General features: G+C 34.6%; 1 protein-coding gene across 1 annotated transcript in view; it reads left to right on the plus strand.

The window, feature by feature from the left end:
* LOC101889975 (mucin-2) overlaps positions 1-13,883 on the plus strand; it is a 534,609-nt gene that overhangs the window by 445,842 nt on the left and 74,884 nt on the right. The window contains exon 5 of the mRNA XM_059121607.1: positions 6,370-6,450. Coding sequence (XP_058977590.1) covers positions 6,370-6,450 — 81 coding nt within the window. The remainder of the gene's footprint in view (positions 1-6,369; positions 6,451-13,883) is intronic.

Below are 13,883 nucleotides of genomic sequence, written 5' to 3' on the forward strand. Positions count from 1 at the left end.
CTTTTAATACCCTCCACCATTTGGAAAGAACTTGAACATTTGCTAAAAAAAAAAAACTCCGAAAACGACTACTTAAATGAAAACCCTTATATGAGGACTATATGAAGAAGTGGACCTGCTTACGGAATACATAGGCTGTTGTACCCATTACGAACTTCAAATATGAAATTTGAAACAGTTCCAGTAAATAATGTCGCTAAAATAATTGAAATATCGAATATACGGAGGTACCGTTATATGGGGGCTATACAAAGACGTGGTCCTGCATACGAAATATTTTGCCATTGGTTGTAGGACCCATTAAGATCTTGCAATACGAAATTTGAAATTTGAACCGATTCCGGTGAATAATGTTGTTGAAATAATCAAAATACCGAATATCGAGAGGTGCCGCAATACGGGGGCTATACGAAAACGTTGACCGACATGGCCCATTTACCAACTTAACCTGCCTACTGGTAAACTGTACATGTATGCAAAATTACCTTATATCTAAATTCGTTCGAAAGATAGGGTGATTACAACAGTCGGACAGACTGTTGTGATCCAGAATATATATACTTTGTAGGGTTCATTATGAATATTTCGAGGAGTTACAAACGGAATGACAAAACTAATATACCCTCCATAGAATGGTGGAGGGTATGAAAATTGATTTAATATCGATTTAGATGTTAAAATGTCGTCCGATATCCCTTTGTTTTACACAAAGTGCTAATGTAATGTTATATATATGTCTCAAGTAGCACAAGGTATCATATAGTCGTGTACGGTCTACTTTTATCCCTTCCTAACTTCTTCTTTCTTGGACTTTTGCCACCATTATTCATCGATAACAACATGACAACAATCATTGCGTTTCTCTCTTGTTTCTGTTTATGTTTTTCTTTGGTTATTTCTTCCTTAGAGCCTTTTTTGCTGACTACATGCTTGTGCTTCCGTACATCCGTTTCCTTAAAAGCCAATAAAATTGTTTCCGTTTCCTTTTCTTTGCCATTTTTCGGCTATTACCAGTGACTTTCTGTTACATGGCTGGTCTAGTGCGTCGGTATGTAGCTATTTTGGCAGTCAGTCTGTAGTCTTTATTGTTTTGCCAGTTTTATCGGCTGAACACAGGCATTGATGCGTTTATTTAGATGTTCTACGGGATTTTCGTTTTGAATGCTGCCTGTAATTCGTTCTTCATTGCATTGGCTCTATTATCTGTGAGATTACTTGTATCTTTCTCCCACCCCCATTGCCGCTGGAGATGTGTGTGTGTGTGTGTGTGTGTGAAGATGGTGAATTATGTGGATTTCATTGGTCTTTACTGTGGTTTCTTCTGGCTTCCTGGTAATCTCCCAACAATGCCATTTGCCGTTCTAGGTAATCACACAACAATAGTCTACGCTTATTTATCCGAATAAGCCATGCCATTGAAATCAAAGTATTCACATAATTTCTCTTAAATAGATTCATATTTCTTTCAATGAAAACGAAAACAACAACAACAACAACATTTCAGGGTATATGTTGGATGTTTTTGTGTTCGCTCGTTGGATATTGTATCGCTTTTATAGCTCCAATAAAATTCCTTATGTTAATGGTGTGGCATATATCCGTTACATTGTTAAGACATATTTCGCCTACAATGTTATTAATATTCTTCTACCCGCATTGGCTCCTCGTCATTCCGCCAGAATGGCATACGTGAGTGTGTCCTTGCCAAATTGCTGTGCATATCCTTCTTTCAGCATAGGCACGTTTCTTTTTTTACACAACTATGATGCTTACATGGCGGTCCTCATATTACAAGCATAATATTATTGTCTGAGGATACCATTCTTTTTTTTTTTTTGGTTATTTTTTTTTTCTTTATCATCTCAATTTTCATTGTCCTTGTCATTCATCTTCTGCCAAAAAAAAATCTTTTTTTCTCGGAAATAATTGTAATTATATTTATGCTTAATACACAAAAATGCATATAGCCAACTGTCTGACATCCCTTCCAATCGACCCACCAACCAAACAGCCTGTCAGACAGGCGTCTGATATTCCAGAGCAGGAGTATCAAAATGAAAATTTCATTATGTTTATTTATAATGACATGTCAAGTGTTTCATTTCACCACAAACTCTGCATTAAAATGGTGAATGCTGGCTGATACAATTCTGGTTGAGGCCTGTGTAAACAAAGGACATGATGTCCTTTGTATGAAATTATGAAAAGAAATGTTTGTAGGTGGCAGGAGATAAATATTATAAATTATAAATGTGCGCGAGTAATGGAGAGAGAGATAGAGGAGTGAGCGTGTATTTGTACGACGTGCTCAATATTTGTCTAAATAGCCTTAAGTGGCCCGCAATTGAGGTTTGAGTGTAGTCCATTGACATGATGGCGATGTATTAATATATTAAATTAGCAAAACAAAAATTGGTGCGGTTAAGAGGCAGCAAATTTATTAGATAATAATTTTCAATTATTTTTATGCGGTTTGCATGTCAATCACTTTGCCGAAACCACTTAATTTATAATCTTGTCATAATTATTGTCCATCCCTTACTCGATGTAAAATTATTCGGAATAATTAAAAATGTTTTAATTTAAGCTTGACTATGAAACACACGTTATCCTTAAAAAAAAAATAAATTCCAACACTGTTCAGGATGGAAAAAACATATATTATGAATACCTAATGTGGAACATTTGTATTCATTAAAAATATTCGTTACTCATTCGAACGTTTTTGAAAATATTGCTGAATGATTTGTTGGATAAGATTTTGGGAAAAATGTCATTATTGGCACAAGTGCTATGTTAATAACATCTAAGAACGTTATGTCACTCGTATCTCAACAGACCTACTTTATTCGCTCTAATATCCATTTTGATATATTGAAATATTTTACAAGGTCTACTTTTGGGGAAGTAGGTGACCCACAATTTAAATATTTTCTGCTACTCTTCATAAAAAAGCTGCGTTTATGTATAATTCGGCCGGGCCGAACTTTTAATAAATGTTAATGTTCCTCTTTAAACTACAAATACCAGTAAGACCGTTTAGATCATGCAGTTAAACTATTAAAAAAACAAGTAAAAAAGCAGTAAGTTCGGCCGGACCGAACTTTGAATACCCTCCACCATTTGGAACGAAATAGAAATTTTTCAAAAAAATAAAATCCATTAAATTTTATTTTAAATCTTTACAATATCAAATATAGGAAGGTGCCGATATATGGGGGTATATATGATATTGTGGACCTATTAAAGCAAATCTATGTCTGGGTGTAAAGTACTCACAAGGAACTCCTTGTGTGGATTTTCAGATAATTCCATTGGAAAAAGTGGCTAAAATCATCAAACTACTGAATATCGGGGGGTAACGTTATATGGGGGATATACGATATTACGGACCTATATAGATAATTCTCTGCTGAGGTATAAAGTACCCACAAGGAACTCCTAGTGTGGATTTTCAGACAATTTCGTTGAAAAATGTGGGTAAAATCATCAAAATACCGAATATCGGGGGGTACAAAAGGGACTCCTTTTGTGGAATTTCAGACACTTCCATTGAAAAATGTGGCTAAAATCGTCAAAATACCGAATATTGGGGGTACTGTTATATGGGGGGTATACGATATGGTGGACCGATATAGTCCATCTTCGAACTTGACCTGCCTGCAGACAAAAGACAGATCTGTGCAAAATTTTAGCTTTCTATCTTTATTCGTTTTGACTGTATCGTAATTACAACAGACGGACAGACGGACGGGAAGGGCTAAATCGTCTTAGACTTTTACGCTGATCAAGAATATATATACTTTGTTGGGTCTAAAATGATTATTTCGATGAGTTTTACAAACGGAATGACGAACTTAATATACCCTCCATACTATGTATGGTGGAGGGTATAAAAAACAATGTGAGTGAGTCTATTAGCGGGGGCCATTACCCATTTAGAAAACTATACTACAAGGATTGTTGTCTGTTGCAAGTCTTAAATGCCAAAATTGAAAAAAATAACGTGGGTAAATGTGACAAGGATTATCAAAATACCGAATATCAATGGGTACCATTATATGGCGGCTATTCATATTCAATGTTCTGCCACCGGAGCTAGAACCCAATTTTTAGACAAATCCCTAAAAAATGTGAAAAAAATCATCAAAATACCGAATATCGGGAGGTACCGTTATAAGGGGGCTATACGAAAATATTGTCCTATACATACAATGTTCCGCTTCCGGAACTAGAACCCATTATGACCTACATATACCAATTTTTTGGAAAATGTTTTGAAAATCATCAAAATACCGAATATCAGTATTTATCATTTTCAACGCCAACCTTCCTAGACACAATACAAATTGTTCTGCCAAATGTTGAAGCTCTACGTCAAATAATGTGGGCTGTATCGTGATTTCAGACAGACGGACATTGTTAAATTGACTTAGAATTTTATGGTGATCATGAAAATATATACTTTATAGGTCTATGACGAATATTTAGCGATACTGCAAACGGAATGACCAAGTTAATTTACCCTCCATTTCAAGGTGGAGGGTATAAAAACTCATGTCTTAATTAGTAATTAATTTTTTAAATTTTAAATCTTCATTTTTCACAACACTTTTTTAGAACAGCTCTCCAAGGATACCCAGAGCAAGAAATCGCGTTTTTTACAGCATTTCTAGGAAACATTGAGTATCAATCGGTGATTTTTACAGCGGAGATTTTATTGGATTAAAAAGAGTAACAATGAATCTGTGATTTTTTAGGAGCTTTCAGGCTCTTTATACAATTTTATTTTCTTCACAAGGACTATTAGGAATATAATATTTATTCTCATACTCGAGAATTTTTAGGCAAATATGTCGTGGATTTTTTAATTTTTTTAAATGGCTATTCAGCTTTCCTGATCGAAAATTTATAAAGAACATATTTCCATGAACTTTCAAAATCACAGTATAGGGTAAGTGTGCCTAAGTTCGGCATGTCCCAGTAGTCGGCACTTTTTATTTTTAAGCCCAAATAAATGCAACTATTATAACTAAATATATTTTGTTTACTTCAAATATATTGTAAGCTATCTTTGTGCACAATTTCGCTAAGAAAAGATGATTTATTCTAATAAAAATTAAATTTTTGTCTGTAAAGGTACTCAACAATTCATATTCTTAAGAAAAGTACAACAAAGACGTCGAATCAGTTTAACTAAACAAAAATATTACATTTTAATGAATTAATTTATTGTTAATATTAATTATTCTTACAAAAAAATTGGTATGCCGACTGTTGGAAAATGTCATACCGACAATTGGCAAGTGGTGCCGACTACTGGCAAAAAAGCATTGTTTTAATAAAACTACAAATTTTTGAAATTTAATAAAAAGTTATTAAAACTTTATTTATTATTGCAAAAACTATACAAAATTTCGAATCTGAATAAATTAACTTTGTAATAATTGAAATGTTCCACTCAGAATGGTGAGCGATTAAAAACGCGAAAATCCTAAAAGTGCCGACTACTGGTACACTTACCCTACATCGATTTTATAAATATTTTTTTCTGTTAGAAATAATTGTTGTGAATAATAACACCTTCAGTCATGGATTTCTCGAAATTACTTTTTTATGGATTGTCAGCCTTCAATCGTACATTTTTTTAAATCGCCATTCGTGCAATTTTCATATTTATTTTTTGAATGCTATCGTTTTTAATACTTTTCTGAAGGACTTAAATTATTTTTTAAGATATATCATCATGAATTTTCTAAAATATTTTTTTTGAAGCTGTATTTATATTTTTTATATATTTTTTAATGAGTAAGAACCATAAAATATTTACTGTTGGCTTTTTTAGGGACTGTCGAATTTCATTTTTATTTTATTATTTATTTATTTACTTATTATTGTTATTATTATTATTATTATTTTTTTTTTTTTTTTTTTTTTTTGAGCAATAGAAAGACTCCCATTCAGCTGATCTAGAGAGACTCCCTGTCAAGAGACTCTCTGTGAGCTCGTCTAGAGAGACTCCCTATCAGCTTGTCTAGAGAGACTCCCTGTCATGTTGCCTAGAAAGACCCCCTGTCAGCTCGTTTAGAGAGACTTTCTTAAATTAGTCCATAGAAACTCCCTGTCGGTTCGTTTATAGAGACTACCACATCTATTGAGACTATCCTCAGCTAGTTTATAACAACTACCTCGTTTTGAAAGACAGACTCCCTTTCAGCTCGCTTATAGAAACTTTATGTTGCATATATCATTCTGTTGCGAATTTATAAACATTTTAAAGAAAATGTATCTTATCTCACTTTAAAATCTCTTTTCCAATTGTAAAAATAATACTCATGTTATTTTCACTCCTCTTGCATTTATTTACAGGTAATTATTTGTGGAGAAACAATTTCCGTTCAGATGGCAATTTTCAGCAGATGTTTGATTATGACAGCAACTTAACATGTGGTAAGTTCCCCCCAATTTAATTGTGCTGAAAAAAAAAACAAATACAACACAAACACCATGAAAAGCTGTGACAATCAAATAAATGCCCCAACAATATTCTCGACTAATGACCATTTAAATTGTATCAGATTTTAGGTTTTTTATGTCGCTGCTGTTGCAGCCACTGTCAGTGCCATTGTGTTTTATTGATAAACACAAACAATGCCACAAAATCCTATAAAATTCCCCGCCAAACAAAGTTAAACGCATTGCATTCGTAATGATTTACAATCATATAAAATTTCAATTGCCATCAGTTAGGTTTGATTTAAATGATAGACAGTGTTGCCAAATTAAAGCGAAAAATTGCGAGCAAAAATGTTCGCACTATTTTTTTTTTTTTTTTTTTTTTTTGAAAATGAAATTTAACGTGTTAAAAAGTATCAGTCATTTTTGCGGACAGATGTATACCCTCAGCCAATGTTGGATTATTTAAATATAATTCAACTTCTGTTATGACTATTCAGCTTGATGACCTCATATGGAGTTGGTTTGGAAGGAATGGACCAATTTTGTCCATTTCGTATCGGACTTAAATAAACATGTTATAAATATTGTGACGTGCCAGGCTTATCGACTATATCGACTATTTCCTTCACTTTATATGAGGTATGTGATAATTTTTAGAAAATGTTAAAAAATGCCTGAGGTACCAGATATAGTCGACCGAAGTATTTCATTTACACACTTCATACAATTCTGATTAAAATATTGGTTTGTGCGAAATTAGAAGAAAATAGAAATGTTCGATTTCCAATTTTATGCAAAATCGTAATATCCATATTCACCTCCGGTTTCTGATTGAGTGAAATATTTGGATATAGCAAATATTGAAAATTGTGACCCTTTGTGGTATCTTGTGTTAGCAAAAATGCTCCTATATGTGAAATTTGATTAGTTGTATATGAGTTGGATGTATATTTCGCTTCCTTTGATCGTTTTGTTTTTTAAAATCTTGAACCTTATGTGGGAGAGGTACCAGATGAAATGGTTCGATCTCTGCCATATTTATAACAGATCTTGTGTTGATGGAAATATTGACATATAGCAAATCTGAATGGAATCGGATCGGATATTCAAAATGTTGGCTCTTTGTGAGGGAAGTACCAGAAGGAGTGGACTGCTATAACCCATCTTTGCAGTAGATCTTGTGTTAATAGAAATAATGGGATGTGTGAAATATGAAGAGGACCGGAGTTTATAATCGTTTTGGTTATTCAAAACTTTGACACTTTTTGGGGGGATTTTGGGGGGACCAGAAGGACTAGTCCGATCTCAGCCATGTAACAGATCTTGTGTTGATAGACATATTTAGGTGTGCTTCATGGACTGATATATTCCATCTTCACACCAGGCTTTGGGTTATTACAGATATTGTGGGGTTTGTAGTGTGAAAACCATAGAATGTTTACATCACATTTTATATTAGCTATAATTATTCAAAATATTGACCCTTTGTGGGGGATGTACTTAATATTGTCCATTTTCGCACCTGCTCTAGCACTGATGGAAATATTAGGATGTGCAAAGTCGACTCCAAGTGTCCTGTTACGGATTTGATCCAAAGAGATCTAGGGTCGTAAACCGTTATTTCGACGAGATACTTTTGCCCATATCAAATGATATATACCTCTTCTAGCCATGTGGCTGAGAATATAAAAAGTAACAAAAGCAGCTAAGTTCGGCCGTGCCAAACAATTAATACCCTCCACCATTTGGAAGTAAATTGAAAATTTTCAAAGAAACTTCCGAAAACTACCACTTGAATGAAAACTGTTATATGGACACTATACGAAGACGAGGACCTGCTAACGAAAAATTCTTGTCATAGGCTGTAGTACCCATTACGAACTTCAAATACCAAATTTGAAACAACTCCGGTGAATAATGTCGATAAAATCATCAAAATACCAAACATCGGGATGAACCGTTATCTGGGGGATATACGAAAACGTGAACCTACACACGATTTTTGTCATGGGATGTAGTACCCATTACGAACTTTGTTACAATTCCGGTGAATATCGCACTAATCATAAAAATACCGAGTACCGGTACCGTCATATGGGAGCCATACGGAGACGTGGACCTGCATACAAAAATTTTTGTCATAGGATGTAGCACCCATTATGAACTTCGAATTCGAAATTTGAAATAATTTCTGTAAATAATGTCGCTAAAATCATGAAAATACCGAATATCGGGAGATATCGTTATATAGGGTCTACACGAAGACGTTGAAGTAACCATTAAGATCTCCCAATACGAAATTTGAAATTCCGGTGATTAATGTTGCTGAAATCATGAAAATACCGAATATCGGGAGGTACCGTTATATGGGAGCTATACGAAATGGTGGTCCGACATGGCCCATTTACGAATTTAACCTGCCTAGTGGTAAACTATGCATGTGTGCAAAATTTTAGCCTTCTATCTCAATTCGTTCGAGGGATAGCGTGATTACAACAAACGGACTGACAAACAGACGGACAGACACACAGACATACAGACGATCGCTAGATTGTCTTAGAATTTTACGCTGATCCAGAATATATACGCTTTGTAGGGCCTATTAATAAATATTTTGAGGAGCTACAAATGAAATGACAAAGTTAATATGCCCTCCATAGAATGGTGGAGGGTATAAAAATGACTTATTTAAAAAAAAAAAACTTCACATCATTGAACAGATTTTGGCTCAAATGCTATGAAAGAATCCTTAGAATACTCGTTTTATACCCTATAACACATTTACTAATTAAGCATTTTTACAACTTCTACGAACTTAAAAATTATTTATTATTCTTTCAAAAATGTGCGATAACTTCTCCTCAAAAATTGAACCAAAAATGGTAACATCATTATTTCGTTTCACCTTTTAATTTTTGAGTTAATTTGTCTATATATATTTGGCTATAAAAACTTCTGATCATCCGTCATGTGATTTGCTGGGACATTCTTGTATATTTTTAGTCATTACACCCAGTTGGAAATTCTATGGAATTGGAAACTTTTTTGAATTCCTTTCTGGGTTCTGGATCCTTTCTTGGAATCTAATTATACCCTACACCACAAGGTGGTCAGGGTATTATGTCTTTGTGCATTTGTTTGTAACAGGCAAAAGGAAACGAGATAGACCCATAGTTCCTTTTGATGATCTGCATAGAATCACATTCTGAGTCGATTTATGCATGTCCGTCCGACCGTCTGTCCATGTATTTTTGTAAACAAAGTAAAGGTCGCATTTATCGCCCGATCCAGATGAAATTTTGTACATATCATTTGTTTGGTCCAAGGACGAACCCTATTGAAATTGGAGATAATCGGTCAAAATTTAGATATAGCTCCCATATATATCTTCGTCCGATTTGCCTTTTATTGTGCACCAAACGTATAATATCAGCCTGAATTGTATGGAATTTTGCATATACACCCAAATTAGGCCTGAAAATAAGTATGCCAAATTTGATCGAAATCGGTTCAGATATAGCCATAGCTCCCATATATATTGTTCATCCGATTTGTTATTTTGCCCTCCGCAGCCGTAATATGCACTCTGCAACAACAATATTTGGGGAAATTCATCAAATACATCTCAGAAATACATTTGCTAAATTTTATCGAGATTTTATCGGTTCAGATTTGGATATAGCTCCCATATATAACTTCGTCCGATTTACCTTGGATTGTGCACCAAACGTCTAATATTTGTCTAAATGATACGGAATTTGGCACTTACGACCGAATTGAGTGTAGAAGCTAGTATGTCAAATTTGGTGAAGATCGGTTCAGATATAGCTATAGCTTCCATATATATTATACATCCGATTTGTTATATTTGTTACCCACAACCGTAATATGCACTCCGTAACAACGATATTCAGGAAAATATATCAAATACAGCTCAGAAATATCTTTGCTAAATTTTATCGAGATCGGTTCAGATTTGGATATAGCTCCTATATATATATATCTTTTTCCGATTTCAAATTAATTGTGCACCAAATGGGCAATACATTTCCGAATTTAAAAGATACAAATGCCTCGGCATATTTAGTCCTTTGAACTTTAAATTATAATTATAATCATAGCATGTATGATTGAATACTCCCATAAAAACTTTTAATTGTTATGCGGAGCTAAATTAGCAAAGTGGTGTAGGGTATCATAAAGTCGGCCCCGCCCTACTTTAAGGCTTTCTTTACTGGTTTTCTATTATACACATTTTGCAACAAATTTTCCTTCAAAATTTGACCAAAACGGTAACATCATTATTTCCTATCACCTTTTAATTTTTGGAGTTCATTTGTCCATAACTAGATAGATTGGATAGATATGAGGCGGCGTTTTTCCTCTGAAATGGAAACAAACAAACAATCAACAACCAAACCAAAACGGACATATCCGTTTGTCCATTTGCTGTATGCTTCGTTTCATTCCTCTTATTTTTTTTATTTATTTATGTTTTTTATTTCTTCCTTTTGCCGACCGGCTTACAGCCAGCCCACAAAATAAAACAAATTGAATTTAATTGACTGCAAAAACTATGAAAAACTACAATCTGTACATTTGTTGCAGTAGCCGTCGCTTTGCCGCTGAAATGGTGCTGCAGTGGCAGTTGTATTTCTATTCGGAGGCATTTGCAACTGCAACTATTTTTTCTTCTTGTTGTTGTTGTTGCAACGTCACAAATAATTTGAACGCGGCGTACTCATTGTGAAAGCAAATTTATACAACTTTAGTTAGACTTTACTTGGCAAATATAACACTTGTACGAACGAGCGTAACCATTCGTCCGACCGACCGTCTGACCGTCCAGCCAGTAATGGCGGCGGACATTTCTATTTTTATGTTGAATATTTTATTGAATTTGTATGAAAAAAAAAAGAATCGAACAACAAAAAATCCAACAATTTATCGTATCACAAGCGTTGAAACGGTTGAAATATTTAGAGCAATAACAAATCACTTGAATAATGGATAATATGTAAACAACTGTTGTTTATGGGCAATTATGTGGTCAAACGAACACACAGTAGTTTTGTGCGGTTGCACATATCATTTTTTGTTTGAAGATAAAAAATTATGAAAAACATATACATATGTGGATTGGAATTAATACGGAATGTGTATTAATAGTAGGTTTTCAAATGAAAAGTAAATGTTCAAAAATTGAATGAGAAAATATTTTCCAAAAAACAAAAGGTTGGACCCTTTGATCCCCTCTAAAAATTAGTGCATTATATGGAGGTTCTGTAGAGATTCTCACGAAACGTTGTTGTTTAAGTATATGTGTTTTTAATGAAAGAAATTATTAAAAAGGATAGAGGTTCGTTTTGATGGAGTTGTCAAATTAAAGATGGATTGTGAAAACTTAAAGTCAAGATTGGAAAACTTTGCATGATTTCTAACATATACATACAAAATTAACTAGGGGTTCACAATTATTTTTGGTGTACTGTAAATCTTATACAAGACCATTCGGAAACTTCTTATCTTATTAATGAAAGAGAATAGTTAGTTTTTCAAAAATATTTTTATTATTCAATACCGGGTGAGATGAAAAAGCTGCAATCAACTAAGCCAACTGTCATTACTAAGCCACTCGTCCGACAGCTGTTAAAATTATTCCAGTGACAGCTCATTATATTGTTTACAAGCGTACAAAGGCATTTTGGTGAGAATTTTCCAGAAAAAATGGTATTCGTGATGAAAATCAAGCGTGATAGTGTGATTTTTTTATATTTGGCTTGAAAACCGTAAGTGGCTATCGTTAGAGCACTCCAGTATTTAAATCTGAATAAATATTTTGTGTCTCGTACTGGTAGCGTAGCCCGACGTCAAGAAAGTGGATGGAAGAAAACAGCAACATCAGCAGAAATGGTTCAAAAAGTAAAGAAACGACTTAATCGAAAACCGCGTCGCAGTGGCCAAAAAATGGATCGTGAGCTGAACATATCGCAATATTCCATTCCGAAAATATTGAAAATGAGCTCGACGTAAAGCCATTGAAATTCCAAAAAGTGCAAGAACTTAAACCGTAACGGAAGGAAAATAGACTCAAAAGAGCTAAAGAGTTATTTCGCTTGGCCGAAAGTGGTGGACTGCCGAATTTGGTTTTCTTCGATGAGAAAACTTCAATTGTCCAGCAGTTTGTAAACGAACAAAATTATCGTATTTACTTGCCAAAGAGGTCAGCTGAAAATGTGCACCTTCAGTTGGCCACCAGAACTCAAGCGCCGGCCATGGTGATGGTGTGGGCCGCCATAACTGCCGATGGTCGCTCTCCGCTTGTATTAATCGACAGTGGCATCAGAATAAATGCCGAATATTATCGCGAAAATATTCTGGAGAGTTAATTAAAGCTTTGGGCATGCAAACATTTTGGCCGCGGACCTCGGGCATTCCAACAGGACTCAGCACCATCGCATTCAGCACTCGCCACCCAAGAATGGTTACAAAATGAGGTTACTCGCTTCATTTCCAGCGCACAACCAAAGAAATAGCGAAGTGTCGATCACCTCAAGCAAGCGCTTTGCCGGAAATGTGCCAGAATACCGCAGATCAACATTCCGGCAGCGTGTTGGCCGTTTAAAGGCCAGAATTCGTGACAAAGTTGACCAATTCGAATAAATCTAAACTTATTCTAAAATTTGCTTGATGCTTTCTGCTTTCATTCAATAATATCTAAAAATAAGTAAAAAAACATTCAGTTCGGCCGGGGCGAACTTTTAATACCCTCCATCTTAGAGTAAGGGAAACATTAGAAACCATTATGACCCACAAATACCAATTTTTAGTCATATTCATGGGAAAATGTGACAAAAATCATCAATATACCGAATTACGGGAGGTACCGCTATATGGGGCTATGCAAAAACGTAGACCTATACATACAATGTTTCGCCACCGGAGCTAGAACCCATTATGACCAACAAATACCAATTTTTAGACAAATTCGTTAAGAAATGATGCAGAAATCATCCAAATACCGAATATCGGGAGGTACCATTTTAGGGGGGCTATAACAAGCCTGTACCTATACATGCAATGTGTCGCCACCTTAGCTAGAACCCATTACGACATACAATTAGACAAATCCGTGAAAAGTTGTAACAAAAATGATCAAAATTGCGAATATAGGGAGGTACAGTTTTATAGCGGCTATACCAGAACGTGGACCGATATATATCATTTTCAATACCAATTACAATTACAATACAAATTATTCTGCTAAAATTTGGCCCCCTACGTCAAATAAGGTGGGCTGTAGCGTGATTTCAACAGACAGACAGGCAGACATCGTTAAATCGACATAGAATTTTGTGCTGATTATGAAATATATACTTTATAAGGTCTACGACGAATATTTAGGGATATTACAAACCACCTTT

Source organism: Musca domestica, unplaced genomic scaffold, assembly GCF_030504385.1.
Source record: "Musca domestica strain aabys unplaced genomic scaffold, Musca_domestica.polishedcontigs.V.1.1 1, whole genome shotgun sequence".
In the NCBI taxonomy this organism is placed as follows: domain Eukaryota; kingdom Metazoa; phylum Arthropoda; class Insecta; order Diptera; family Muscidae; genus Musca; species Musca domestica.